At 44.8% G+C, this 26,883-nt stretch overlaps 1 protein-coding gene across 1 annotated transcript; it reads right to left on the bottom strand.

Moving 5' to 3' along the window:
- Window positions 1-4,997: 4,997 nt before the first annotated feature.
- On the bottom strand, window positions 4,998-18,807 carry LOC122750889 (zinc finger protein OZF-like). Its single transcript, XM_043997796.1, has 5 exons — window positions 18,696-18,807; window positions 15,735-15,825; window positions 14,168-14,294; window positions 13,352-13,447; window positions 4,998-7,291 (listed from the first exon to the last, which is right to left on the bottom strand). Exons 2-5 carry the CDS (start codon window positions 15,768-15,770, stop codon window positions 5,934-5,936), a joined length of 1,617 nt encoding a protein of 538 aa, XP_043853731.1. The 5' UTR covers window positions 15,771-15,825; window positions 18,696-18,807; the 3' UTR covers window positions 4,998-5,933.
- Window positions 18,808-26,883: the final 8,076 nt, after the last annotated feature.

Genomic DNA, 26,883 nt, shown 5'->3' with positions numbered 1-26,883 from the left:
CTAAAATTCTAAAACTCTCAAATTCATCTCTCTGATAAAACCTTCTCTCCTTGAGTATCTCCTCATATCCCTTCTAAATAAAAAATATTTTTCATCACCATCACTCCAGTTCCTCTTTTCCATAATCATGACTCCTTTCCTGTTGCTGGTTACCCTTTAGCAAACCTGGTTTACTCTCACCCTCCACCTCCATTTCTACTCATATTGTGCCACAAATGTCCCTCTGGAAAGTCATTCTACTCTGGCAAACATATCCACTAAAAATTTGTTGTCTAATTGCAACCTGGACTTACATGTTGCATGGAAATTATTTTATTTTTCATTGATGAGCATATTTTTCCATGGTAGCTGTTCTAAATCTCCTTTCCTCAGACCTCCTTACCACTCCTCCTCAGCAGAGGACCTCATTTCTTTATAGAGAAAATAAAAGACATCAATCATGAGCTGCCTTCCCCTTCCCTTCCCAATCCCCTTCCTCTCCCCATTCTCTTCTTTGCTTCAGTCTTAAAGGGAGAAGTGGCCCATCTCTCTGACACCCTTTTCTTCATTCTCCTTCATCTGATCACCTGCATGAGTTTGACCTCTCATCTTCAGTCCCTCCTTATTTGTTGGATCACTGCCCAACATCTGCATGTGGTCAGGTGTTAACTATACTTAGGATGGCTGCACTTTATCCTGCCAACCTCTCAGTCTATTGTTCTTTTTTCCATTTACAGTCAAATTCCAAGAAAGAGTTGTGTATACTCATTACTTTTATTTACTCATCTGCTCACTCAATGGAATATCACTTCTTGTATCGTGTGACCCATTGAGGAATATTGCTATGCTGGAGTTAGTCACACTGCTAAACTGACAGGAGTTAGGCAGGAGAAGGATGGCAGATTCTATTACTCTCGATCAAACACCTAGAATATGTCAGCTGTTAACTATGATGTTGTCATGGCAAGTGGAGATGGGCAAATTCCCTAATGGGAGATAGACTGGAACATGTCTGTAGGTAGTTGGTAAAGAAACAGGGGTAGGGAAAGACTGAAGGTGCACAGGAGGGGATGACTGCTGGGGTACAAGGTGCTAGAAGAGACCAAAAGAGATAGGACCAAAGGTACAGAGGATTTAGCCTGAGCAAGGAATAGGGATAGCTACTAGAAGAAGAACAGAACATATGGTAAGTCTAAACTTGTTTTTAAAATTAAATTATTTTGGGGCAGCTAGATGGCACAGTGGATAGAGCACTGGCCCTGGATTCAGGAGGACCTGAGTTCAAATCCAGTCTCAGACACTTAACACTTACTAGCTCTGTGACCCTGGGCAAGTCACTTAACCCTAATTGCCTCACCAAAAACAAACAAAAAACAAAAAAACTTAATTATTTTCAAATAAGCACTAATTTTTTTTGTTCTTTCCACCTCTCCAGCTCCTCAGTGGGAAGGAAGGAAGGAAGGAGGGAGGGAGAAAGGAAGGGAGAAAGAAAGGAATGAAAGAGGGAGGGAGAAAGGGAGAAAGGAAGGAAGGAATGAAAACGGGAGGGAGGGAAGGAAGGTAGGAGGGAGGGAAGGCAGGAAAGCAAGAGAGCAGAAAGGAAGGAAGGAAGGAAGGAAGGAAAAAGAAGAGAGGGGGAAGAGAGGAAGAGAAAAGGGAGTGAGGGGGGAAGGAAGGAAGGGAAGGAGGAAGGGAGGAAGGAAGGGAGGGAGAAAACCCTTGGCAGAGTAAAGCAAATTCTCATATTGGCCATGTCCCAAAATGCCTCATTTTATACCTTGAGTCCATTACCTCTCTGGATTCTAAGAAGTTTGGAGAAGTGGAAATGAGATAGTGAACACCTGTAAGATTGCCACATTAAGTCACCTGCTGTAAGCAGGAGGATTAGGGAAGAGAGATGTCTCATCGTTTCCTCCTCCAAGAACTCTCTTTCTCAGCTAGTGCTCCAGGTGTGGAAAGCAGGCAGGAGATGATAGCTGGGACTGGGAGGCTGCCTGGCTAGTCTCAGCACAGATTAAAAGCTGTTCAAGTTAGCAGTAAAGAATTGCTTCCTGGTGCAGCTAGGTGGCGCAGTGGATAAAGCACTGGCCCTGGATTCAGGAGGACCTGAGTTCAAATCTGACCTCAGACACTTGACACCAGCTGTGTGACCCTGGGCAAGTCACTTAACCCTCACTGCCCTGCAAAAAACAAAAACAAAAAAACCCCAAAACCCCCAAAACTCAAAGGGCTTATCAATGCTAATAAATTTGGTACTCACAATGCTAGAGAAAAATCTGATTGTCCAGAATTAACTGAGGCATTTCTTAATTCTCAAAAACCTGATAAAGAAAAATATGGGACTGAAACAAAATATTCATATGATAATGAATCAGTTGATATCAAGGCAAAATAAAAAGACAGTCCACAAACTAAGAGCCTTTGCCTGACATGTTGATCCAGAGGGAATAGTTTATAGACAGCATGTCAGAACTAAGGTTCCTCACGAAGTATAGAGATTTTGATTTGGTGCTAGCGAAAGGAGGAAACATGAAGTGTCACTGTTATGAGGAAGAGTCGACCTGGCCCTGAAGCCTAGATGAAGCACAATAATTTCCTGAATACATAGACAGTATGTGTATACATAGATACACACACATTTATACACAACACACATATTTACATACATGGATAGAGCACTGGACATGGAATCAAGAAAATTCATCTTCATGAGTTCAAATTTGGCTTCAGACACTTATTAGCTGTGTGAACCTGAGCAAGTCACTTCACCCTGTTTGCCTCAGTTTCTTCTTCTGTAAAAAGAACTAGAGAAGGAAATGGCCAACCAGTCCAGTATCTCTGTCAAGAAAACCCCAAATGGGGCAACAGAGTCAGATACAACTGTAATTCTATAGAGACAGACACAATATGGCAGGCAAATGGCTCAGTGAATGAATAGTGCTGAGCCTGGAGTCAGGAAGACCTAAGTCAAATCTGGCCTCAGACACTTCCTAGATGTGTAACTGAGCTATTTGCCTCAATCCACTAGAGAAATGGCCACCCACTCTAACATCTTTGCCAAGGAAACCTCAGGGACAGTACTGATACGCTATGGGCACAACCAAACAACAACATGCATGTACGCATACACACACAATCAAATCTGATGCAATGCCTTTCTCTGAATAGGTGTGAAAACCATCTACGTTCTGATTTTGAGAGATTTTTAAAGCAGTCAATAAACATTTATTAAGCATCTGTGTGCTGGGCACTGATTTAAGCCTCTTTTGTATCCATAGCCCTGGTGTTTACTTTGAACAATATAATCTCTCTTCACTTACTTCATTTGTCCCAAAAGGAAGCACCTACTACTTCCTACGCTTTCCATATCATAGGGGCAACAAGGTGGTTGTTGCAGTAGATATAGCACTGGGCTGGAGTGAGGAAGACCCAAGTCCAAACTTGGCCTTGGACACTTGCTAGCTATGTGACCCTGGACAAGTCACTTAACATGGCTGCCTCAGTTTCTCCAACTATAAAACGGGGCTAATAACATTGCCTACCTCCCAGGGTTGTTGTGAAAATCAAATGGGCTATGTGCACACACTGAGGTGCTTAATAAAGGCTTGTTTTCTTCCTTCCATTATTCTAAAGCCTAACATTTAATTCATGTGTGCTTAGTTACCTGAATTTTGTGTCCATGTAAAATTTTGATAGTCACTTGAAACAAAACAAAACAAAAAAAGCTACCTTTCACAATCAGAGGTAAATGTATCTTAAGGTTCCTCTGAGGATCCAGTTCCCATTACTACTCCATTCTGGGAAACTTAGGAACCAGTTCCTCCTAAGCCTCAGAAAACCTGTGATCCTAAAGCTAGCTAATTGCTTTTGGGGTAAAAAGTTCTTAGGCAGGTTGAAACCCTATTGGAGTATTAATGGTAGCAACAAATGCATAGATTTTTTGAATCTTGGCTCCATTAAGACGGTGATGAGTGCCTTCCCTGTGGACCGAGTGTCCTCCAAAAGACTTGAGATTTGAAAAGTTAAAAACTTCTCCAAAAAGGGACCCTAATCCCAGGCGTTTTCTCCAAAGTTGCACTGATTCCAATCCAAGAAAGAATCCTGGGGAAAGAAGGGTGAAACTTGGCTCCCTTTTACTTGCTGCTATGACAGGGTAGCCTTGGTGAGTTTTGTTCTCAATTCTGTTTTCATTATACACCTGACAAACATTAAACTAAGATGAATATTTCCTTATACAAAGATCAGAAAAAGGATTGTGTATACCACCATAAATCCTGATTACATATAGATTCCTTTTTTTAAAGTATGTGATAAAAAACATGGTAGTTACAACACTTCTTGGCTTGTTTATGCCTGCCTCTGAATTTCCTTCTATGTTCAGTGCATTTTTAAGGCTTCATTTATGATCTTTAGTTCCTTTGGGGGGTGGCGTCTCTCTCCAATCCCCCTCACCCACTGCCTTCCACTATAAGCCCTCCCCTTTAATAAACAAATATTGTCAGGGAAATAGATCCATATATTGGCTATTTGAAAACATATATCTTGTTCTGCACACCTAGTGCACTATCTCTCTGCCAAGATGTGGGAACCATGACATATCACCAGTCTTCTGGAGTCATGATTGGTTATTGCATTAATCATAGTTCCTTTCCCCCTACAATGTGGTAGTCATTGTATAAATTGTTCTCCTGATTCTGCTCACTCCACTCTTCATCAGTTCATACAAATCTTCCCGGGTTTCTCTGACTCTATCTGTCATTCCTTATAATGCAATAATATTCCATTGTATTCATATGCCAAAATTTGTTCAGCCACTCCAGAAATATTGGGCATTCACTTTGTTTCCAGTTCTTTTGCTACAATGACAAAATACAGCTGCTACACTTAATTTTGGATGCATGAGTCCATTCCTTCTTGCTTAGATCTTAGTGTTTAGCACAGTGCTTAATATTTACTGACTGACTCTTTGAGCATATAAGTCAAAAGGTATGCAAATTTAGCGACTTTTGGTGATTGAATTGCCTTCCAGAGAGTATTTGGATCAATTAAAAGCACCACCAATAGTGTGTTAATAAGCCTGTTCACTGACAACTGGATCAACAATTGTTATTTTCCTTTTTTGGAGGGGGGGGGGTCATCTCTGCAATCTGATGGGTACAAAAGGAAACCTCAGAGTTGTTTTTATTCAGATTTCAGAGCATTTTTTTTTCCATTTTGTTATAGACAGCTTGTCTTTCTTCATTTGAGAACTGCCTGTTCATATCCTTTGACCATTTATCTATTGGAGAATAATTCTTTATACCTAAAAATTTATATCAATTACCTATGTATGTATCTTAGATAACTACCCTTTACCAGAAAAATTTACTACAGTTTCCCAATTGCCTACTAACCTTACTTGTTTGCAAAAGCCCCAAGTCCACCCTTGAAAATTTCAATGCTAGTTAGAAATATGGGTAAATGCTTCCAGACCCTCTCTGAAAATGTGTTTTAATGTCTACCTAAAGCTTAAAAATAAAGCCACTTGTCCTTGACTTTCAAAACAAAGGTTTTTTGAGTGACATGGCTCCACAGGAATCAGGCAAAAACAGTAACTTTGTGGTTATTACAATGTTTGCGATATGATGATACATTGTTTGCTTTGTCACAAATACTGGGGAAGGAAGGTCTATAATTTTACATTTACTCGGGGCTTTCTTTATCTTTTGAGTTCACTTTTAGTTTGAATTCAAATTTTTTTCAGTGAAGAGTATGGTCCAGCTCAACTCCTGATACATGCTAAGACTACATTCACAAAGCTTCTTTCCAGTGTAAACCCTTTGTGTTGAGCAAACTTCTTGCTCTTGAGAAAAGCCTTCAAACTTTACAACCACAAGGTGTGTTCATAATGTCTACTGTAAATTCTTGGAAATCAAGTAAGTACTACCTTCTGGCAGAAGGCATTTACACATTGGTTATATTCCATAAGGTTTCTCTCGAGTATGAATTTTCTGATGTCCAATAAGTCCTGACTTCCGATAGAAGGCCTTCCCACATTCATTACATTCAAAAGGCTTCTCTCCAGTGTGAATTCTCTGATGTCGGGTAAGCTGTGTGCTTCGTCGGAAGGCCTTCCCACATTCCTTGCATTCATAAGGTCTGTCATCAATATGAATTCTATAATGAGAAATGAGGTATGAGTTGCAGTTGAAAAATTTGCCACATTTAGTACATTCGAAAGGTTTTTCTCCAGTATGAATCCTTTCATGTCGAGTAAGTTGTGTAAGTTGATGGAAGGCTTTCCCACATTCCTTACATTCATAAGGCTTTTCTCCAGTATGAATCCTCTGATGTCTAATAAGGTCTGCTCTGTGATGGAAAGCCTTCTCACATTCATTACACGGATAAGGTCTATCACCAGAGTGAATTTTGTAATGGGAAGTCAGGGTTGACTTGCAGGTGAAAGACTTCCCACATATGGTACATAAAATAGCATTCTCTCTAATGTGAATTTTCTGATGGGAAGTTAGGTGTACATGCTGTCGGAAGGCCTTCCCACACTCTTTACATTCATAAGGCTTCTCTCCAGTATGAATTTTCTGATGTTCGGCAAGCCCTGACCTCTGATGAAAGGCCTTCCCACAAACATTACATCCATAAGGTCTGTCACCAATATGAAGTTTGTTATGGGAAGTCAGGGTTGACTTGCAGCTGAAGGATTTCCCACATTTTGTACAAGCATAAGGCTTCTCTCGAGTGTGGATTTTCAGATGGCCAGTAAGGTGTGCATTTTGTCGGAAAGCCTTCCCACACTCTTTACACTCATAAGGCTTTTCTCCTGTATGAATTCTCCGATGTTCAATAAGTCCTGACCTCTGATGGAAGGCCTTCCCACAAACATCACATTCATAAGGTCGGTCACCAATATGAACTCGGAAATGGGAAGTAAGTGTTGACTTGCAGCTAAAGGATTTCCCACATTGAGTACACATATAAGGCTTTTCTCCAGTATGAATTCTCTGATGGTCACTAAGTCCCAACCTCTGATGAAAGGCTTTCCCACATTGCTTATATTCATAAGTCTCTGTGGCAGGAATCTTCAGACATTCAGTAAGTCTTCTATGCCCAAAGAAGGCCTTTCCACCTTCATTATATTCACAAGGTTCCTCTCCCTCATTGCTCCATTGCCTCTCTAGCCAAGGATCACATTCCAAGCCTTCTCCCAATGGGCAGGTGTAAGGATCAGCTGTTAGAAATTTTTCATGGGATGATATTTCCATAGACAGACCCTGTGCCAGAAATGACTGTGTGGTTTCAGGCCTAGTCTCAAAACCTGAAAGAAATTAAAAAGATAAATATTCCCCGATCCTCATAGAGTATATGTAACCCTATCTTCTGTAATCACAGTCAAACCTGAAAACACAGAACAGATGTGACTGCAGTTTTCACCCTGCTCCTCAAAACAACCTGGTGACAGTGGACAGATCAGTCATTCTGCCTTTCAAATGAGAAAACAAAGGCTCACAGTCACTTCATGCTTCCCCTAAGGATACATACGGAGAGGTAGCCAGGTCCAAATTTCCACTTCCATGATGGCACCCAAGACACCACGGTAAACTTGGATAGTGTTGTGTCACTGTCAAGAACAGTCCTGCGACCAGCTGGTGGAATCTACAATCAGTCTACTTTCAGCTCAACATAAAGCACAGATATAGGGTAGCCAGGTGGTGCAGTGGATAAAGCACCAGCCCTGAGTTCCAATCTGTTCTCAGACACTTGACATGTACTAGCTGTGAGACCCTGGGCAAGTCATTTAACCCTCATTGCCCCACCAAAAACCACCAACAACAAAAACCCATAAAGCATAGATATCTGCACCCCTGAAGCTGTTCTGTCACATAATGGCACAGAGAAAACAGTGATTATCTAATCCAACCTTCTCATGTTGTAGGTGAGGAAACTGAGCCCAAAAGAGGCTACATGACTTTCTGGATTAGATGCTGGAAGATCTGGGTTCAAATCCTGGCCCTACCATTTGTTATTTCTATGATCCCAAGCAAGTCACTTAACCGTTCTGGATCCATTTCCTTATCTGCAAAATGAAAGAATCAAACTATATGACTCTTAAGTTCTCTTCCACGTCTAAAGCTATGGTCCTTTCTTCAGGGATCCATGACATCCATTCCAGGGTACCAATGAAAAGGCTAATAGGATGCTCTGAAGAGACCCTGGCAGTGATTTCTAAAGATTATGGGGAACAGAGCAGCACAAGCCTGAGCAAGGATAAACGTGCTTATTTTGTTTTTGTTTTTTGTTTTTTTAGGTGAGGCAATTGGGGATAAGTGACTTGCCCAGGGTCACACAGCCAGTAAGTGTTAAGTGTCTGAAGCCGGATTTGAACTCAGGTACTCCTGAATCCAGGGCTGGTGCTCTACCTACTGTGCCATCTAGCTGCCCTGAAACATGCTTATTTTTAACAAGAACAACAACAACAAAATGGAATTCACATCCTTCTATAAGACAGGGAGTTTGACTGTCTCCTGCAAAGTTTCTAAAACCTGTTAAAGGGAGGGCTAGAGAAAAAGGCAGAGCCAATTAACAGCAACCTGAGCACTGTGGAGACTGGAAGCCACATGATGGGAGACATCACGCCCCAACCGTCCTTTCATCTCAGCTATGGTTACTAGGCTCAGAGATCTGGCGAAGGCCTTACATCTAGTTAATCCAGGTTCTGATAAAGTCTCTCAAGCCAGTTGAGGAAAACAGAACCACTACAGAATCCATTTTTAGATGTCAGACGCTACCAACCAAATCAAAGTTTTTTTTAATAAAAATGACATAAACAAAAAGTGTCTCTTAATAGAAATAACAAAAATGGATGTGGAAGGAGAAATGGTCAAGAACACTGAGGGGTTAGCTGGAAGATGGGAAAAGGAGAAAAGGACTTACATGTCTGTATCTCAAATAACTCTATGGAGCAATTTCATTATCCAAAATGATCTGGTATTTGGAAAAGATATCAATGGACAGAAAAGATAATCTGAATGAGAATGCAAGACATAAGATTTTACTCAGTAAGATTAGTTATAAAATTATATAGTTATGTTAGAATCACTGAGATATATTCATACCTCACATTGTATGTTATGCAAAGTTGCCAATGGGTCAATAAACAAATTATAAGAGAATAGAAAGTACATGGTAAAGACTTTAAAACAAAAATTATATGTGTACTATAATTATTAAGAAGGGAATCCTTATACATTTATCAATTTTTATAGAATCAAAGGTGTTTTTTCTTTTCCCTTTAGCAAAAAAAGCAAGAACCCAGAAAAAGAAAAGGAACATATTCAGGGAAAGAAAAATCTGTAATAATTATTTCTGCTAAAAATCTGGCGTTCAGAACCTATAAGAAACTGACATTATTTTAAATTCTGCCTGCGAAAAGGACAAATGGTCAAAACTCTGTCAATTAGTAGCATCTGAAAAGCTGTCCAAACTCTCTAATAATCAAAGAAATGCTTTGTCAAGTTAAATGAGACACCACTTCCTACTCATTTATTTGGCAAAAGGAATGTTGCTTTTTCCAAAGAGGTGAAATGAATTGTTGGTGGAACTTTGGAGAACTAGGTATGGAAAACCCTCCCCACTCCTGCCTTTCCTGTTACTGTGGAGGGCAACACCCCCTTCACAGTCCCTTGGGCTCACAATCTTGGAGTCACCCTAGACTCCTCCCCACCTCTCAACCTGCACCAAGGTGTTGCCAAGGCCTGTCAATTTCACCTCAGCAATGTTTTTGTAGATTTCACCTTCGCAGCCTCTCCCCCAGTAAGACTCCTTCTCTCTGACACTGCCCCCACCCTGGTATAGACTTTTAACACCTCACACCTGGACTATTCCAATAGCTGGGGATGGGAGAGGGTTGCTTTTTGCTCTTCTTGTATCCCCAGCAGTTAGCACAGAATGGTGCCGAATAAATGCTGACTGATTGACTGAATGAATGAGCGCCCCCTTTCTGCAAAGTATCATGACAATATTCAGCCAGCACTACAGAGTGTACATAACCAGACCCTTTCCTGCAGTGATCCTCCTAACAAGATTAGAGGGAAAGGATATTACAGAAAGAAAACAACTTTTACTACAAAAAGATTCACAGCAACTTTATTTGAAATAGCCAAAGGCTGAAAACAACCCTCACATGCTGGGGTTTGATTATGGTTGAATACATGCTGGCATACGCAAGATTTACTGGCCACCTCCGTCATTTAAGGACAAAAAGGAATAAGGGAAGACCTGTTGTAATAGGAAGAAAGCCTACAACTAGATAAAAACCTGCTTCCCCCAGTTACAGAACCCTAAGAAATACACAGAATAAAGAGATCACCTGGGAATGTAGAAGAAAACAGGGCATATAAGTTTTTGTCTTATTAACGTACAAACGAAAAAGAAAGGGGATGGTCAGCTGTGGAAAGGGGAAGACTTCTCAGTGCTGGGGACAAGAAAGAGAATTGATTACATTAAAATGAAACATTCTGGTAAAACACAATACTCCACCAAAATTAAAGGTAAATGCTGATGCCCATATGACATATGAACTTCACATCTGAAATCGACAACACCCCTTGTGTTGTGGGCATGTGATTTTTTTCAGTGCAGAATTTCACTCAATGCCAAGGGTCTTGAACCTTTCGGGGGTCAGTGACCCCTAGGACAGTCTGAGGAAGCCTATGGACCCCTTCTCAGGATAATAATGGTTTTGAAAGCATAAAGTAAAATGCAGAGGATCACAAAGCAAACCAAATGTAATGAAATACAGTCATCAAAATATTAAAAGAACAAGTCCATTGAGTGACTGACCCCAGGGGAAGAACCACAGATCAATGCAGATTACAACCTGTCTAAAACTTCCTGTTAGAGTTGCCAGAGGAATACAGAGGTTAAGGCGCTTGCCCATGCTCACACAGCTAGCAGGCTATAAGGAATTATAAAAAATGTATGAAGATAACTCCCAGGCCACAAAGGACAAATGATTAAAGAAGATGAACAATTTTCAAAAGAAGAAACAAATTGTTGAGAGCCCCTTGATAAAGATTCTGTCTCACTATTAGTCGAAGAGATGTAAAATAAAACATCTCAAGTCAGACCATTTACATCCCCTCTCCCCCACTATGAAAAGTACCATGACTCCATTGTCAGGGTTAAGGAGAAACAAGCAGTCACTTGTGGCAGAGTGATCGTACACATGGTCAGTCTTCTTTGTAGCTCAGCCAGACAATACACAGTACACTACAAAAAAAATCACATGCTTAGACCCAATACTTTTATTTTATTTTTTTTGGGGGAGGGGGGGCGGGATACATTGTGAAAAAGTTACCAAAACCAAAAATGACCAGCTATCCCAAGATTTTGACAGCAGCATCACTGTTAACTGCAAAAACTGTGAAGCAACCTAACTGTGTAAGAATAAGGAAATGGTTAAATCAATGTAATGAAATTCGTTTTATAGTGCTAGGGTAGGAGGAATAAGAGCCAGGGTAGCACATTAGCTACAGAGGGTGAGCCTTTGAGTCAGGAAGACCTGGGTTCAAATCTAGCCTCTGACACCTGGTAGCTGTGTGACCCTGGACAAGTCACTTACCCTTTAAGACCCCAGGTTAAGAAGGGGTGGCCAATCTGCACTGATGGATGGAGTTCCCACATTGTGACTTCCCTATACAGATGATAGAATGAGTCTGGATTATTGATGAAAAAGGTAATCGAATACCACAACACCAATAAGACATGAGGAATAAAAGAATGTGGAAAGATCTTTAAAGAATCATGCAAAGCACAACCAGGTGAACAGAACATACAAAACAGCCCATAAAACAGGAGAGGAGTTGGGAAAGAAGGGACAAAAAAAAAATCCTGATGAACTCTAGCACTGAAATTAATGTATAAACATGAATAAGTTTCAGGACTTGTACTGATGTTTAGCTCTTCAATTCTTGATTGATCACCCTAAGCCCCAAATCAAATTAAACCCAATTATGCCTGCCCCTGCCCCTCTCTGCATGCACAGGATACCCTGTCCCTGTGCCCTGCCCCCACAGGAGATCCCGGGACTCCCGTGTCTGGCACATCCTCCCCATCCTCACACATGCCTTCCCCCCTCCAAGAGGCAGCTGTGGCAGAGCCCACACCATGTCCTTCCTGATCACCCCAATCGCTATGCTTCCCTCCCTGCCCTCTGTGTTTATTGTGTGTCTGTATTTCTCTGTACGTCTCCCCAAGGGACCGTACTCTTCCTGAGGCCAGGAACTGGTGCATCTTTTGTATTTGTATCCCCAGAGCTTGTTGCAGGGCCTGGCACATAAAGGATCCTTGATAAGGGCTTAATAAATCACTAAAAAGTTATTTTTCATGGGGCAGCTAGGTGGCACAGTAGATAAAGCACCCCACCCTGGATTCAGAAGGATCTGAATTCAAATCTGGCTTCAGACACTTGACACTTACTAGCTGTGTGACCCTGGGCAAGTCACTTAACCCCCACTGCCCCACCCCCCAAAAAAAGTTATTTTTTAAAATGACATAACGAATGCAACTGGTCAAGGGAGGTAGAGCAGGCTAATGGTTGCTGGGGGTGAGGTGACCTCAAAGGAAAAGGGGAGAACTGAGGGAACATCTCTCTGTGAGACTGGAGGGACACAGAATTCAGTTCAATCACAAGCATTTCTGCAGTGCTTATACTGTGCTAGAGCTGGCGATGCACAGGGCTATACCTACAAAGAGCGAGGTGGTTCCTACCCTTGGGAGCTCCCAGGCAACACACACACATAGACAAACTACATAAAGCAAACCCAAGATAACCCCAAGATGAATGGGATGGAGGAGGGGAATCTGGGAAATGTTCCTGAGGGAGGGGGCCCTGAGGCTGAGCCTTGAAGGGCTTCCAAGAGGCAGAGGTCAGGAGGAGGGGAATCCCAGCCAATGATGGACTCTCCTGGGATAGGGACCAGGAAAGAGGCCAAGCTGCCTGGAGCACAGGGCCAAGCCTGAGAGTGGGTGATGGGTAACTGGCCTGGAGAGGAAGGCTGGAGCCTTCTGGGAAGGGCTTCCAATGCCCAGCAGAGGGATGTGCACTGTTCCCTAGAGGCAACAGGGAGCCAGTAGAGGTTCCTGAGCAGAGGGGAATGCCATGGTCAGCCCTGTCCTAGAGGTCCTGCGTGTGGGGAGATGGCAGGCCCATGGTGGGGTGAGGGGCAGTGAGGCTCTACCCCAGCCCCTCCCTCAGTTCTTCTCTACAGGTCTGGGGGAGCTTTGAGCTGCCCAATGGTGTAAAAGCACCACCCCCAGAATGCCCGGCTGGGACATCATCTGTAAGGACCAACCTACCTGGCTTTCCCTCACTCACCTGGACAGCTGGCTGCTGGGGCCTCTCCCTCAGGCGCCCAAGGACCTTCCGTGTGCTCCAGCTGGTAAATCACCTCTGGTTTGGAGGCTGTCAGTCCTGCTCATGGAAATGGGAAAGTGCTGCCTTCAGAGAGACACCCCAGCCAGAACCCCTGCCCCTTCCTCTTTGGGGATACCCACGAGGGATCCCAGAGGGTGGGACGATGGACCCTGAAGGACATGGAATCTCCTTCCTAGGAAGTCTGGGGCAATGGGTCACTGGGTCAATCTGGACCAAGAATGAAAATTCATTCTCCTGACCCAGGGGATGGGGAGCTTCACATCTGCTGGCAGCTGCCCTGAGACTTTGGGGGAGGATCTTTGACCCAAGGAAACAGAGACTGCAGGAGGCCCAGCCTCTGGGACCACACAACTGCCTGTTGCCAGCCGCAGAAATCCTCTCACTGGGGTCCAGGGAGCTTCTAGAAGTGCACTCACAAGAGCCAGACATGGTGGTAGATGCCTCTAGTCCCTGCTGCTGGGGAGGGGGGGAGGCTGAGGGAGCCTGGAGTTTGAGGATGCAAAAAGGCAAAAGGTGATTGGGTGTGTGCACAAAGCTAGGTACCAACATGGTGAGTCCCCAGGAGTGGGGCCACTGGGATGCCTAGGGAGGGGTGAACCAGCCCAAGTCAGAAAGACAGAGCAGAGGGAACTGTCCATGCCAATGTTGCCCAATCCCCAAACCCAAAGCACTCGCCACGACCCCCACCACGTAGTCAAGAAGGAAGTAAAGCCCTCTGAAAGGGCAGATCCCGAGGCTCAGGGGAGCCATCCTCACCCAGGTAGACCAGGTTCCGGTAGTTCTCCAGCATCACGTCCCTGTACAGCTCCTTCTGGGAAGGGCGCAGGTGCCCCCACTCCTCCTGGGTGAAGACCACGGCCACGTCTCTGAATGTCATGGATGCCTGAAACAGCAGATACACTTGTGGGAACCCCCTGAGACCCATGTGGCCCATGGGCCTGGGAGGACTTTGAAGTGGTGCGGCTCACAAGGTCTGGCCAATACTTAGTGAACGCCTACTGTAGCCTAAGTGGGAATTTACATCATCTTCCAAGAAATTGTAAGGGAAAATTGCCCTGATATTCTAGAAGCTTCTTCTCCCCTTTGGAGTCCTGGCTCCAGGACTTACTATCAGGACACTCCTCAGCACAGAACTTCTCCCCTCTGATACTCAGTTTCTTCATCTACAAAATGGGGATATTATTTCTTGTGATCACCAACAGGCTTCTGGGAGTCAGATTTTAAATCTCCAAGGGATATAAATATATATATATATATATTTTTTCCCCTGTCACCAGGCATTTGCGACATCTCTCTCAGCAGCCAGCTCAGGCCAGGCCATGGGGTGGCACTGAATCCTTTGACAAAGGATGGAGAAGGGAAGGCAGGAACAGCAGGTAAGGAGAAAACATCCCCTAGGGAAGCATCACAGTATAGAGGTGTAGGGGCCAAATTTTAATTGGGGAGTGTTAGTTAGGCAGCTTGCAGCAATATTGAGGCAAGGAAGGAGATTAACAGCCTCTTTCAAAAACAGCACAGGGTTTACTAACAAGAACAAACTTAAAAACACAAGCAAGATCAGTAGAATCAAGGGAAAGGAAAAAAATGGGGGAAGGGAAATGATACAACCTGAATAATACCACCGCCCAGGGATCAGCTGCGGGATCAGCTGTGTCCTGTCGCTTTCCAGCTTCAAGCTAGAATGGTGAAACTCCTTCCTTCTCCTTCCCAGCAGATCCCAGCCTGACCACACACAACCCCAAGCCAACTGACTGGCAACCCTGACTGACAGTCACATGACTGCCCTCACTGGGCTTCCAGTCATTAGAATTTTTTTTGGTTGTTTTGGTTTTTTTGGCAGGGCAATGGGGGTTAAGTGACTTGCCCAAGGTCACTAAATGTCAAGTGTCTGAGGCCGGATTTGAAATCAGGTACTCCTGAATCTAGGGCCAGCGCTTTAACCACTGCGCCATCTAGCTGTCCCCCAGTCATTATAATTTTGCCAGGCTACAACCAGTGGGTGGAGCACTGTGCCATTGTGGTGGTTCGATGCCTGAGCCCCAGGCCAAAGGATGGGGTCATAAAAACTTTAAATAACAATTAATTCTTTACAGAGGTGCTGGCTCGGTGGCTTAGGACAGTGGATAAGTCACTTCCCCTTCCTAGGTCTCAGCCTTCTCCTCTGAAAAAGGTGGGGACCAGGCATAAGATCTCTAAAGCACCACCTTGGCCTGGTTCCTGATGGGCCCCATTTCTTGGGTCAGAGGATATGGGAAGGAAACACCTTCCTAACTGGAGATCGAAGGTATTAATTTCAGAAAAAGCAAAAACAACTCCCGCTTACCTGGTGAACCACAGGAGGCAGGAGGACAAGGGCCATGGCTTTGCTCAGTGCTTTCACCTTTGGGGGAACAGAGACTCCTCAGCCGTCAGCCCTGGGGAGCAAAAAGCAGACATTTGAGGAATTGATCCAGCCTTGTTTAGACTCCTGGCCTGGAAATCCTGGTTAGAGAGAGATTAGAGGCAGCTCATGGACTAGTGCAACCATTCCATTCCACAAACAGGAATAAGGAATGAAGCTGGGATGGAGAGTAGGTAAGGAGAGTCATGGGAAATGAAGATTGGAGCCAGATTTGGGGGGGAGGGAGGGGTGGGGAATCAACGTCAAGAGGAGTCTAGACATTGCCCTAGAGACCACAGGAAGTCACAGCAAACTTTCAGTTGGTGACTGATGGGCTGCTGCCTGGACTTTGGGGAGACCACTTGGGCAGCTGCACAGGACGGATCTGAGGGGGAAGAACAGGGGTTCTCAGCCTTTTTGGTTTTCTGCATCCTTCTGGCCTTCCAATGAAGCCTGGGGACCAGTTCTCAGGATATTTTAAAATGAATAAAACTCATAGGATTACAAAGAAATTCAAATATACAGAACAATCCCATATTAACATTCCCCCCCAGGGGCAGCTAGGTGGCACAGTGGATAGAGCACCAGCCCTGGATTCAGGAGGACCTGAGTTCAAATATGGCCTCAGACACTTGACACTTAGTAGCTGTGTGACCCTGGGCAAGTTACTTAACCCCAACTGCCTCACAAAAAACAAAACAAAACAAAACAAACAAACAAAAAATTCCCTGGCAAAACACAAGTTCAAAGGTCTCTAGGTAAGAACCGCTGGGGTAGAAGGCATGAGGAGGATGATGAGAGGCAGAAAGAGGAAGGCAGGGAGAGAAAGAAAGACAAACATGAGTCAGAAGTGAAGAAAAAGAAGAGGAAAAAGAAAGACTGGGGCTGGAGGAGACCACAGGTGGGGAAGAAGAGGGGGGACTTGGGGAAGGGAAAGAATAGGGAAGGGGAGGAGAAATGTGCCAAGTGCAGTGTAAAAGACAGGGGGGCTCTGGGGCTGATGAGCTGTGGCAGCCTGGAAAGGGCTCCCCTGGATTTCTCTTTTCAGTGGCCATATTTCCCAGAACCACCAGACCCAGAGCATGCAGGAGGCCCCAGATGTGTCCAGGACGAAGCTCCCCCAAGTTGACACAACTTGCTGTTTGCACCCCAGGCCGCACTCCCTGTGTGTCCTTGGGAGGCAGGACAGGTACCAGCCAGTCTGTGCCAGGCTGGGATGGTGCTTGTGCAGATAAGCAGACCCTCCTATCTTCATGGTCCTGTGGTTCCCAAGAGAAAAGGAAGCTTTGGCCTTCCTCTTGCTCCTCCCTCTGGGGGGTGGTCTCGTTATTTTGCTGCACTGTTCCCCCTCCCACATCACTGCTCCTTCCTGGAATCTCCTCCTCCCTTTGTCCTGTAGGGTTGGGAGAACTGTTGGGTTCCCGTCTGGTCCATTTCTCATTCTTTTCACATGAGTCTCATGATGGTATGATGGCTTGTTGACGAGCTCCAGCCAAGAGTTCAGGGCAGCATATTCTGGAGAGGACAAGGATGGGCTGGGGGGTCCACAGGGCCACGCCACCTCATTCATCCCCTTTTCTCCAGTCCAAACACTAGAGCTTAGGACCTCGTCCCTTCCAACAGTCTGTGAACTGCTCTCCCTGCATCTGGTCTCTGCCCTCCCTGACTCCCCAGAAAAATGACTGAACTAGCACTTTGGGTGCTTAGGTCTGGCCCCATGGGACCTTCATTCAAGAAGCTGCCACAGGGGTTCCCCATATGTTGCCTCCAGTTTGGACCCCACATGCTCCCTGAGGACCCCAGGCCTTCACCCATGCCTGCAATGCTCTTCCTCATCTCTGCCCCTTGGAGTCCGATGCCCCAATTGTCAGAGCCCCACCTCAATTACTGCTTACATGGTCTATACCCAGTCCTTATCTGTGAACCCCTGGGAGCAGCTAGGTGCCAGGAATCACTAAGCAATGGGCTTTGGAAGCAGGAAGCCCTGAGTTCAAGTCCTGCCTCAGCTGTGGGACCTCTCAGCCTCAGCTTTATATGCAAAGCATGGAGAATAACAGCACCCACCCTTACAACATAAAAAAAGAAAAGAGGGGGCAGCTAGGAGGCGCAGTGGATAGAGCACCAGCCCTAGATTCAGGAGGACCTGAGTTCAAATCTGGCCTCAGACACTTAACAATTACTAGCTGTGTGACCCTAGGCAAGTCACTTAACCACAATTGCCACACAAAAAAAAAACAAAATAGAACAAGTGAAGTGCAATTCAATGTTATCTATTCTCAGGGCCCCTCTCCCCTCTGCCCCAGGTGATGAATTCTTTTATCTGCTTTGGAGCACTTCCCAGATGGCACAGTGCCTAGTTCAGAGCAAGCCTTTAATAAATGCTTGTGGACGTGACTACTTTCCCGAATGTCGGGGCCTGCGACGACAACTCCACCAACAACGCATGAGTGTGCACCGTTTGCTGCCCTGATGCAAGCGCTTCAAAGTTGCTTGTGTTTGTTGATGGCCTGCAGACGAGCCTCCACTGCACACCCCCGGAGGCTGGGACGGCCTGGGTGCGGGGCAGGACCAGGGTCGGGGGTGGAGGGAATATGGGCCGGAGGGCAAGAAGATCTCGGAAGGGAGGAGCGCCTGGGGCAGCACGGGGACGGAGGGAGGTCACAAGAGAAGACCGGCAAAGCGAGAGCCAGCGGCGGTCCTGATTGGGCTACCGTTCTAGCCCCGCCCCTATGCTGTCCAATGAACGCGGAGAGGGCGGACCAGGCAGGAGAGGAAGTGCGCAGGTGCAGCTGGGTCGGCCTCCCTACCCCCCCATCCGCGTTCAGGCACCACGGGAGGGAAGCCGAGAGGCGCAGTGCCTGAGGCCGTGCCTCCTCTTGCACCCCAGCACTCGCCCGGCCCTACCTCGGTCCCTGGTGGGGTCTCCCCTGGTCCGGGCTGACCCGGAGCCCGCACTCAAAGGAGGCGCCAGAGGAGCAATGACATCCGCGAGCAGCTGATGAAAACTGGAACCCGGAAGTGACTAGCTTCCGGCGCCGGGAAGGTTGTTATGGCGGAAGTGACGTCACGGACACAGCCTGATTGTCGCAAGGAAAGGTCCCTGGAAAGGGGGCAGGGAGGCCAGGAGCTACCTGTGCGCATGCCCTGTGGCGCTTAGAGACCGCAGCTCTCCACCCCCGGGCATTCCATCCCCCGGGTCTCCCTCCCCACCTGCCTGACAGCCTTCTCCAGGAAGCCTTCCATGATTGCCCCTTTTAGTGGTCTCTAACCACATCCAATGGAGTTGTGGGTTCTGATCTGTCAGTTGTGGTCCCGGTAAGACGGATGCCAGCACATGAGATAGCCAACTCCAAGCGCCCTAGAAATGCCAGCCAGACTCACTGGACACGATATCCGTTTCCTCTGACCACGTGTCATCTCTTGTGCTACGTCCTCATCCAGCCTCGACCAGGGCCCCCTTCTCTTCTCCCTGTATCCTCTGTCACTGGGTGATCTCATCAGCTCCCATGGATTCAGTGAGCACCACTGTGCTGATGATTATCAAACCCAATTAAAGAAGGAAGTGGGGAATTAGATCGTGTAAGTGGGGTGTGAAATCAGAAAGATGGAAATCCACAAAAAGGAAGGCGTCCAGGGAGTGGGCAAATCTCACCTGAATTAGTGGAAGGATGGAAGAATACACCCCACCCCCCACTCCCCAGAGTCCCTCGATTGCTAAAAGGGAGTGGAGTGGAATCAGAGGGAGAGTAGGTTAAGGGAGCTATTAGTCATAAACAAATTACATTCTAACCATATGGGGTGGATCTTGAAAAGGAGTATAAGAAAGAAAGGAAGGATAAGAACCTGTGTTTGGATTTTGGGCAATGGTAGAAGGGATAGGGTATATCCTTGGTACATACCTTTCTCATCTTATTCTTAAAGAAGGGGCAGGAAATAAAGAGAAGGAAATATAAGAGAATAGGTTGGAAGGATATGAACCATTAATGATCATAACTGTGAATGTAAATGGGATGAATTCACCAATAAAAAGGAAGAGGTTCCCAGAAAGGATTGGAAAGTAAACTATTTGTCTAAAAGAACTCTTGAAACATCAAGATTTGCACAGTGGTGAAGTAAATCCTACTCTGCTCTTGTTTTACTTCAGCAGAAATAAAAAGTGAGAGTAGAAATCATATCTCAGACAAGACAAAAGCAAAAAGACACTTCATTAAAAGAAACGGAAAATTCATTTTGCTAAAAGGCACAACAGATAGTGAATGAATAACAATAAACTTGAATGTTTATATAGTATCTATATATGAATTGAAAAGTTCAGTAAGCTATAGCTGAGAACTTCAGGTTATCCTTTCAGATCTAAATAAAGCTAACAAAAACAAAAACGAGTTTAAGGACCTGAACTGAATTTTAGAAAAGTTAGGTATAATAGATCTCTAGTGATTATTGAATGGAAAGAGAAAATAATACATCTATTTCTCAGGTGCACATGACAGTTTTACAAAAACTGACAATGTATTAGGGCATTTAAAAAACCTCAAGTAAATGCAGGAAAACAAAAATATTAAACATCTATCTTATAGATCATAATGAAATATAATTATATTCAATAAAGAGCTGTTAAAAGACAGGATTCAAAATTAAGAACTAAGTAATAATCTTAAAGAATGGGTTGGTCAAAGAACAAGTCATAGAAAACATCAATATCAAAAATAAGTGCCTGGGGCAGCTAGATGGCGCAATCGGTAGAGCACCGGCCCTGGAGTCAGAAGTACCTGAGTTCAAATTCGGCCTCAGACACTTAACACTTAGTAGCTGTGTGACCCTGGGCAAGTCACTTAACCCCAATTGCCTCACTAAAAAAAATAAAAAATAAAAAAAAAATAAGTGCCTACTATGTGCTAAACACTGGGGATATTAAAAGATGTAAAAGACAGACCCTGCCCTTAACAAGCTTATAATCTAATGGGGGAGACAACATGCACATATATATAAAGCAAACTCTAAACAGAATAAATAGAAGATAACTAACAGAGGAAGGCACTGGAATTAAGAGCCCGGAGGCCTATGTCATTTAATCAAAGAGTATGCATCAGGGAGGAAGGTGTAAGAAGCCTGGAAAAGTAGGGAGGGGTCCAGCTTATGAAGGGCTTTGAATACCAGAGCATTTTATAATTGGTGCTGAAGGTGAGAGGTTATTGAGTGGTGTGTGTATAGGGGATGATTGAACCTGCATTTTAGGACAATCATTTTAGTGGATGAATGGAGCATGAACTGGAGTGGGGAGAGACTTGAGGCAGGTGACCCTCTGGCAGGCTATTGCAATAGTGCAGGAGTGAGATGATGAGGGCCTGCACCAGAGTGGGGGTAGTGTCAGAGGAGAGAAGATGTTGTGGAGGTGAAGTTGACAGGTCTTGGCACCAGCTTGGATATGGGTAGAGGGAGGACTCCAGGCTAACTCCTTGGTTGTAGAGGAGGGAGGTGTCCTTTACAGAGGAGGGGAGGTTCTAAGGGAAAAGACAATGAGGGGCAGCTAGGTGACGCAGTGGATAGAGCACCAGCCCTGGATTCAGGAGGACCTGAGTTCAAATCCAGCCTCAGACACTTGACACTTAGTAGCTGTGTGACCCTGGGCAAGTCACTTAACCCCAACTGCCTCACCAAAAAAAAAAAAAAAAGAACGACAATGAGTTCTGTTTTGTACATATCGAGTTTATGCTGTCTTACTGATGTCTTACAATCGAATGGATGAGACAACACACAACAGGAAGCTGAAAAGAGGGGAGGGATACCAGGGGAACCCAGCATGATGGTAATCAGACTAAATAGAAGGGCTGATGTAAAAAGACTTTTTCCAGCCCCTCATTTTATAGCTAAGGAAACTGAGGCCCATGGTCATGGGGTAGTAAACCTCAGAGATTTAAAATCAGGCCCTTTGACTCTGGAGTCATCAAGCAAACTGTGACATGTAAAACTATACGCAAAGCCCATTTTCTTACAAAACCCCACTTCAATGTTATCTGGCACCGGATTTAGCCTGGAGATTGTTGGCATCTTTTAGGTTGTTTTCCTACATGAGCAAAGCTATGGAGGTTTTTTCTTTCTTTCTTTTTTTTTTTTTTTAGTGAGGCAATTGGGGTTAAGTGACTTGCCCAGGGTCACACAGCTAGCAAGTGTTAAGTGTCTGAGGTCGGATTTGAACTCAGGTACTCCTGAATCCAGGTCCGGTGCTCTATCCACTGCGCCATCTAGCTGCCCCTGGAGTTTTGTTTTTTTTTTTTTAATTTTAGTGAGGCAATTGGGGTTAAGTGACTTGCCCAGGGTCACACAGCTAGTAAGTGTTTAAGTGTCTGAGGCCGAATTTGAACTCAGGTACTCCTGACTCCAGGACCAGTGCTCTATCCACTGCACCACCTAGCTGCCCTGGAGGTTTTTTCTTAATCATTGTTTTTAGGACAGATTTTTATCGTTGTCTTTTGTTTTTTCAGGGGCTGGTAGGCAATTCAGTGGCTACAGAGCCAGGCCTGGAGTCTGGAAGATTTACCTTCCTGAGTTCAAATCTGGCTTAGATGCCTCTGAATTTGCACATCTCACATTTCTTTTGAGCTACTGCAGTTCTGCTTTGCTCATAGAGCACAGTACCTTCTTTGATGAGGTCACACCATGGCGGGCGGTCCTGGGGCAGTGTCTCCCATATCCCACAGTCAGTTCCAGAGTTGTCCATAGAGACCTTGAGAGTGTCCTTGTACCGCTTCTTCTGGCCTCCATGTGAGCACCTGCCTTGTGTGAGTTCTCTGTAAAACAGTCTTTGAGGCAAATATACATTTGACATTCAAACAATGCGGCCAGTCTGTTGGAGCTGCGCTCTCTGCAGGAGGGTGTGAATGGTTGGCAGTTTAGCTGAGAGAGGACCTCAGTGCCTGGTACCTTGTCCTGCCAGGTGATCTTCAGACTCTTCCCAAGGCAATTCACATGGAAGCAGTTCCATTTCCTGGCATGGTGATGGTAGACTGGCCAGGTTTCACGGGCACACAACAAGGAGGTCAGCACAATGGCTCCATAGACTTTCATTCAGTTTGGTGGTGGGCAGCCTAATACTTCTTTTCTCCCACCATTTCCTTCGGAGCCTCCCAAATACTGAGCTAGCTCTGGCAATGCATGTGCCTACATTCAGAACGTCTCCATTTGCTGCAACTTATAGTTCTATGCACAGATGGTGTGGTGCTGGCTGGTGGAGAATCTCTGTTTCCTTGGTATTCACTATCAGGCCAAAATTAGCACAAACAGCAGAGAATCCATCCAGACTGTTACATCCCAGCCTCAGAGGCTGCACAGTCATATTTGAACAAAAAGTTGTGCATCAAGTTTCTCTCCATTTTAGTTTTGGCTTGTAGCCTTTTAGTTTATCATCAGTGCAGTAAATAACTTTGATACTGTGTTTGTCCTCATTGGAGGCGTCTGCTCTCATGTAGACCCCCCCCCCCAACTGTGGTGCCACTGCCGCCCTCACCCTGTGGGACAACCAGACCCTGAGATTTTATGATTCTTTGTTATCTAACTTCAGAAAACTTCTGCTAACCCAGCAGGGAAAGGAAGGAAAATTTGGGAGAGGAGGAGATAAGCCTTTAGGGCTTGAATAATGTAGTCTGTTCTTATTTGAGAGGAGCATCCTCTACTGGTTAACTGTTAACTCAGCAGGAAAAGGAAGGAATGGTGGAGATGGGGGGGGGGGGAGAAGCCCCCAGGACTTGAATGATGTATCCTGCCTACTGAGGAAGACACACTATTCCACTCACTTTCCTTCCTTCCTTCCTTCCTTCTTTCCTTTTTACATGGGGGTTGGGACTATTATTAAAGTTTAAACTGGCTAACTAGCTATCAGGATGGATACACCTAAGAAGTAGGGGGAGATTAAATTCTATAGCAAGAAAGTCAGTTAGGCGTGGCTACTACCTGAGCTAGGAGACAGAGATAACTCCAGAGGTCAGGACAATTGATGGAAGAGGCTAAAAGGGGTTAACAGAAAAAACCTAAGACCTGAGCTCTCATTTAGCTCTGAGCTCCAAGAGGGGCTATAACTTACATGCCCCAGCTCCCAAAGGGATTAATGGAGAACTTAAAGACTTGGGCCTTCATTTATTTTTATTTATTTATTTATTTATTTTGGTGAGGCAATTGGGGTTAAGTGACTTGCCCAGGGTCACACAGCTAGTAAGTGTTAAGTGTCTGAGACCGGATTTGAACTCAGGTACTCCTGACTCCAGGGCCTGTGCTCTATCTACTGCCACCTAGGTGCCACCTAGCCGCCCTGGGCCTTCATTAATACAAGTCAGGGCCTAGGCTCTTGTTACTCACATTAATCACCACCCATAACAAGAACATAAAGAGGCAGGTCATAGAGACCTTAACTATAATAAAGACATAAGAGAGGGGCAGCTAGATGGCACAGTGGATAGAGCACCGGCCCTGGAGTCAGGAGGACCTGCGTTCAAATCCGGTCTCAAACACTTAACACTTACTAGCTGTGTGACCCTGGGCAAGTCACTTAACCCCAATTGCCTCACTTAAAAAAAAAGACATAAGAGACAGCCTATAGAAATTCTAACTGATAAATGAAAATATTTTGAAGCTAGGCATGGGAATGAAAAGGTAACATGTGCAGAAAAGGCCAAATTTGTCCCCAGATTCACCTTATGATGTGTAAACCCCAAAAACTTACCTCCATGGAAAAAGGTACCTACCTCAGGGGTTGGCTTAGGACCCCAGGAACTCCAAATTAGGATAAACCCTCCCCTGTACCTCCCTAAAGTGGAGATTATTATAATGAGACTGATAATCAATTTATCCGTACTATAAATATAACTATCTTTTCTTTTCCTATTCGAGAGATACCTCCATGGTGCCCTCCCTCTGTTCACTCACAGTTGTGGTAAAATAATGGAATTTGGCAGACACCTAGGGGTCCCACCTAAATGACCTAGTACTGTTTGGGAAACCAGGGCTAGGGATGATTGGATATGGGCCACACCTGGCCTGTGCTGAGTGATCTAGGCTGCTGATGTCAGCAAGGGAACCACTGTCCGATTCATCTTGAAGGACCTCCCTTTTGGGGAAGGGGAAAAAAAGTAGAAAGGAATGCTCACTGAGGGGAGCTGCTCTTTTTCCTGTTGGTGAGCTTCTGGGGAGCAGACTAGAGAGGGGTTTGCCTGTCGGTTTCTCCTGTGGGCTTTTCCTGGCAGTGCCAACTGCACAGCTGTTTCCTATTGAAGCTATGGACCCCAGGTGGTGAGTTAATAAAACGAGTATGGCTCTTTGAATTAGCCAAGCTGGAAGCAAGTTTGGGGGTTGTATAGGCCTTTGCTAGAGTTAGGGAGCTCAACTATTTTTCTTTTTCTCTATTCCCTTGTCCTTGACTTTATAATAATTTCATCGTTTGCTGTATATTTTATTTCCATTGATAAAATCTGATTTGTTTGTGGAAAAGAGGCTGTTAAGCTCCTTTCTTATTGACCTGGGAGAAATAACTAAAAAAGGGGAGGAAACTTTGGACCTAGAGGTCCCTCATTATTTTCTGAACCCCAATATTATGGCGAGCCACCCAATTAACTCTCCCCATATTAAATTTGGCCCCAACACAGTATTGCAATAAAACTTGGTAAACTAAGTCACTGAGTCTTGTAATTCTTTTGGGATGACTCACCATCCATCTGATCAATTAATGCCATCCCACATCATTGACTATCATTCCAAAAAAAACGCTCCCCCCTACACACACACACACACACACACACACACACACACACACACACACACACACTCACTCACTCACTTTTAGGAATCTTTCCCCACCCCCAAAGGGAACTTTCTATGGTTGGGTGGTCACCCCATCTGTTTCCCCCCCCCCCCCATCATCCATCCTCTGTAAAGGCTTTGGCCTCCCTCCCGAGGAGAAAGGTAAGTTAGAAAATCATGTTTCTAAGCCACTTCCTCTCCCCTTAAGGAGAAGTTTTTGACTTCCCTCTTGGTCACTTTCTCCAGTGCCCAAATAAAAGACTATTTTATTCTAATTGGGTTATGGGCAAGAGGCATAATTCTTTAAAGAGGAATACCTAAGGACCCCCACCACCTATTTCCCTCTTGTCCCTTCCTTCCTTCCTTCCTTCCTCTTCCTCTTCCTTTCTTCCTTTCTTCCTTCCTCCTTCCCTTCTGAAGTGGGGATGGATTTAATTCATCAAACTGATCATGAGGTATCCCAAAGAATTACAAGATTCAGTTTCTAAGTTTTATTAAAAGACTGGTGGCCGGGGGCAGCTAGGTGGCACAGTGGATAGAGCACTGGCCCTGGATTCAGGAGGACCTGAGTTCAAATCAGGCCTCAGACTCTTGACACTTACTAGTTGTGTGACCCTGGGCAAGTCACTTAACCCTCATTGCCCTGATCTAAACAAAACAAAAACAAACAAAAAACAAACAAAAAAGACTGGTGGCCACAGGGAGAACCACTCAAAGGATAAAGGTGTCTCCCATAGGGACATGAAGATGGTTATATTTATCATGAGAAAAGTAGGTTATCTCCTCATTATCTTAATCTCCTCTTTGTGGGAAGTTCACATCCTATTCTGGAATTCCTGGGGTCCCAACATGTCCCCTGAGGCAGGTACCTTTTTCACTGGGGGTGTGTTTTGGGGGGTTTAAACATCATAAGGTGAATCTAAGGACACATTTGGTCCTTCTGCACATGTTCCTAAAACATGATTAAATTTATCAGACCCCAAAGGTCTCTCTGTTTACAATATCTCTTTAAGATCTGGTTTCTAGGTACAGTCTCCGTTTCCTGTCATCTAGGAATATCAATGGCTATTAATGGTACCTGGTTACTGTCTCCTTAGGCTTTTGTTGAAAGTGTTGGTTACTTGTTGATAAAAAACTTAGATCTTAGTTTTGATATGGGGGAAAATGAGGTACACGTTGGGTTAGGGATTGGGGTTCTTAGGAATTCCTCTTTAAAGAATTACACCCTCTTGCACACAAAATGTAGTTAGAATAAGGTGATAGTTTATTGAGGAACAAGGGAAGGGAAGGGTGGGGGGAGGGAAAC

This window comes from Dromiciops gliroides, chromosome 1 (assembly GCF_019393635.1).
Source record: "Dromiciops gliroides isolate mDroGli1 chromosome 1, mDroGli1.pri, whole genome shotgun sequence".
Lineage (NCBI taxonomy): Eukaryota > Metazoa > Chordata > Mammalia > Microbiotheria > Microbiotheriidae > Dromiciops > Dromiciops gliroides.
This window is presented reverse-complemented; position numbering and strand designations above follow the sequence as displayed.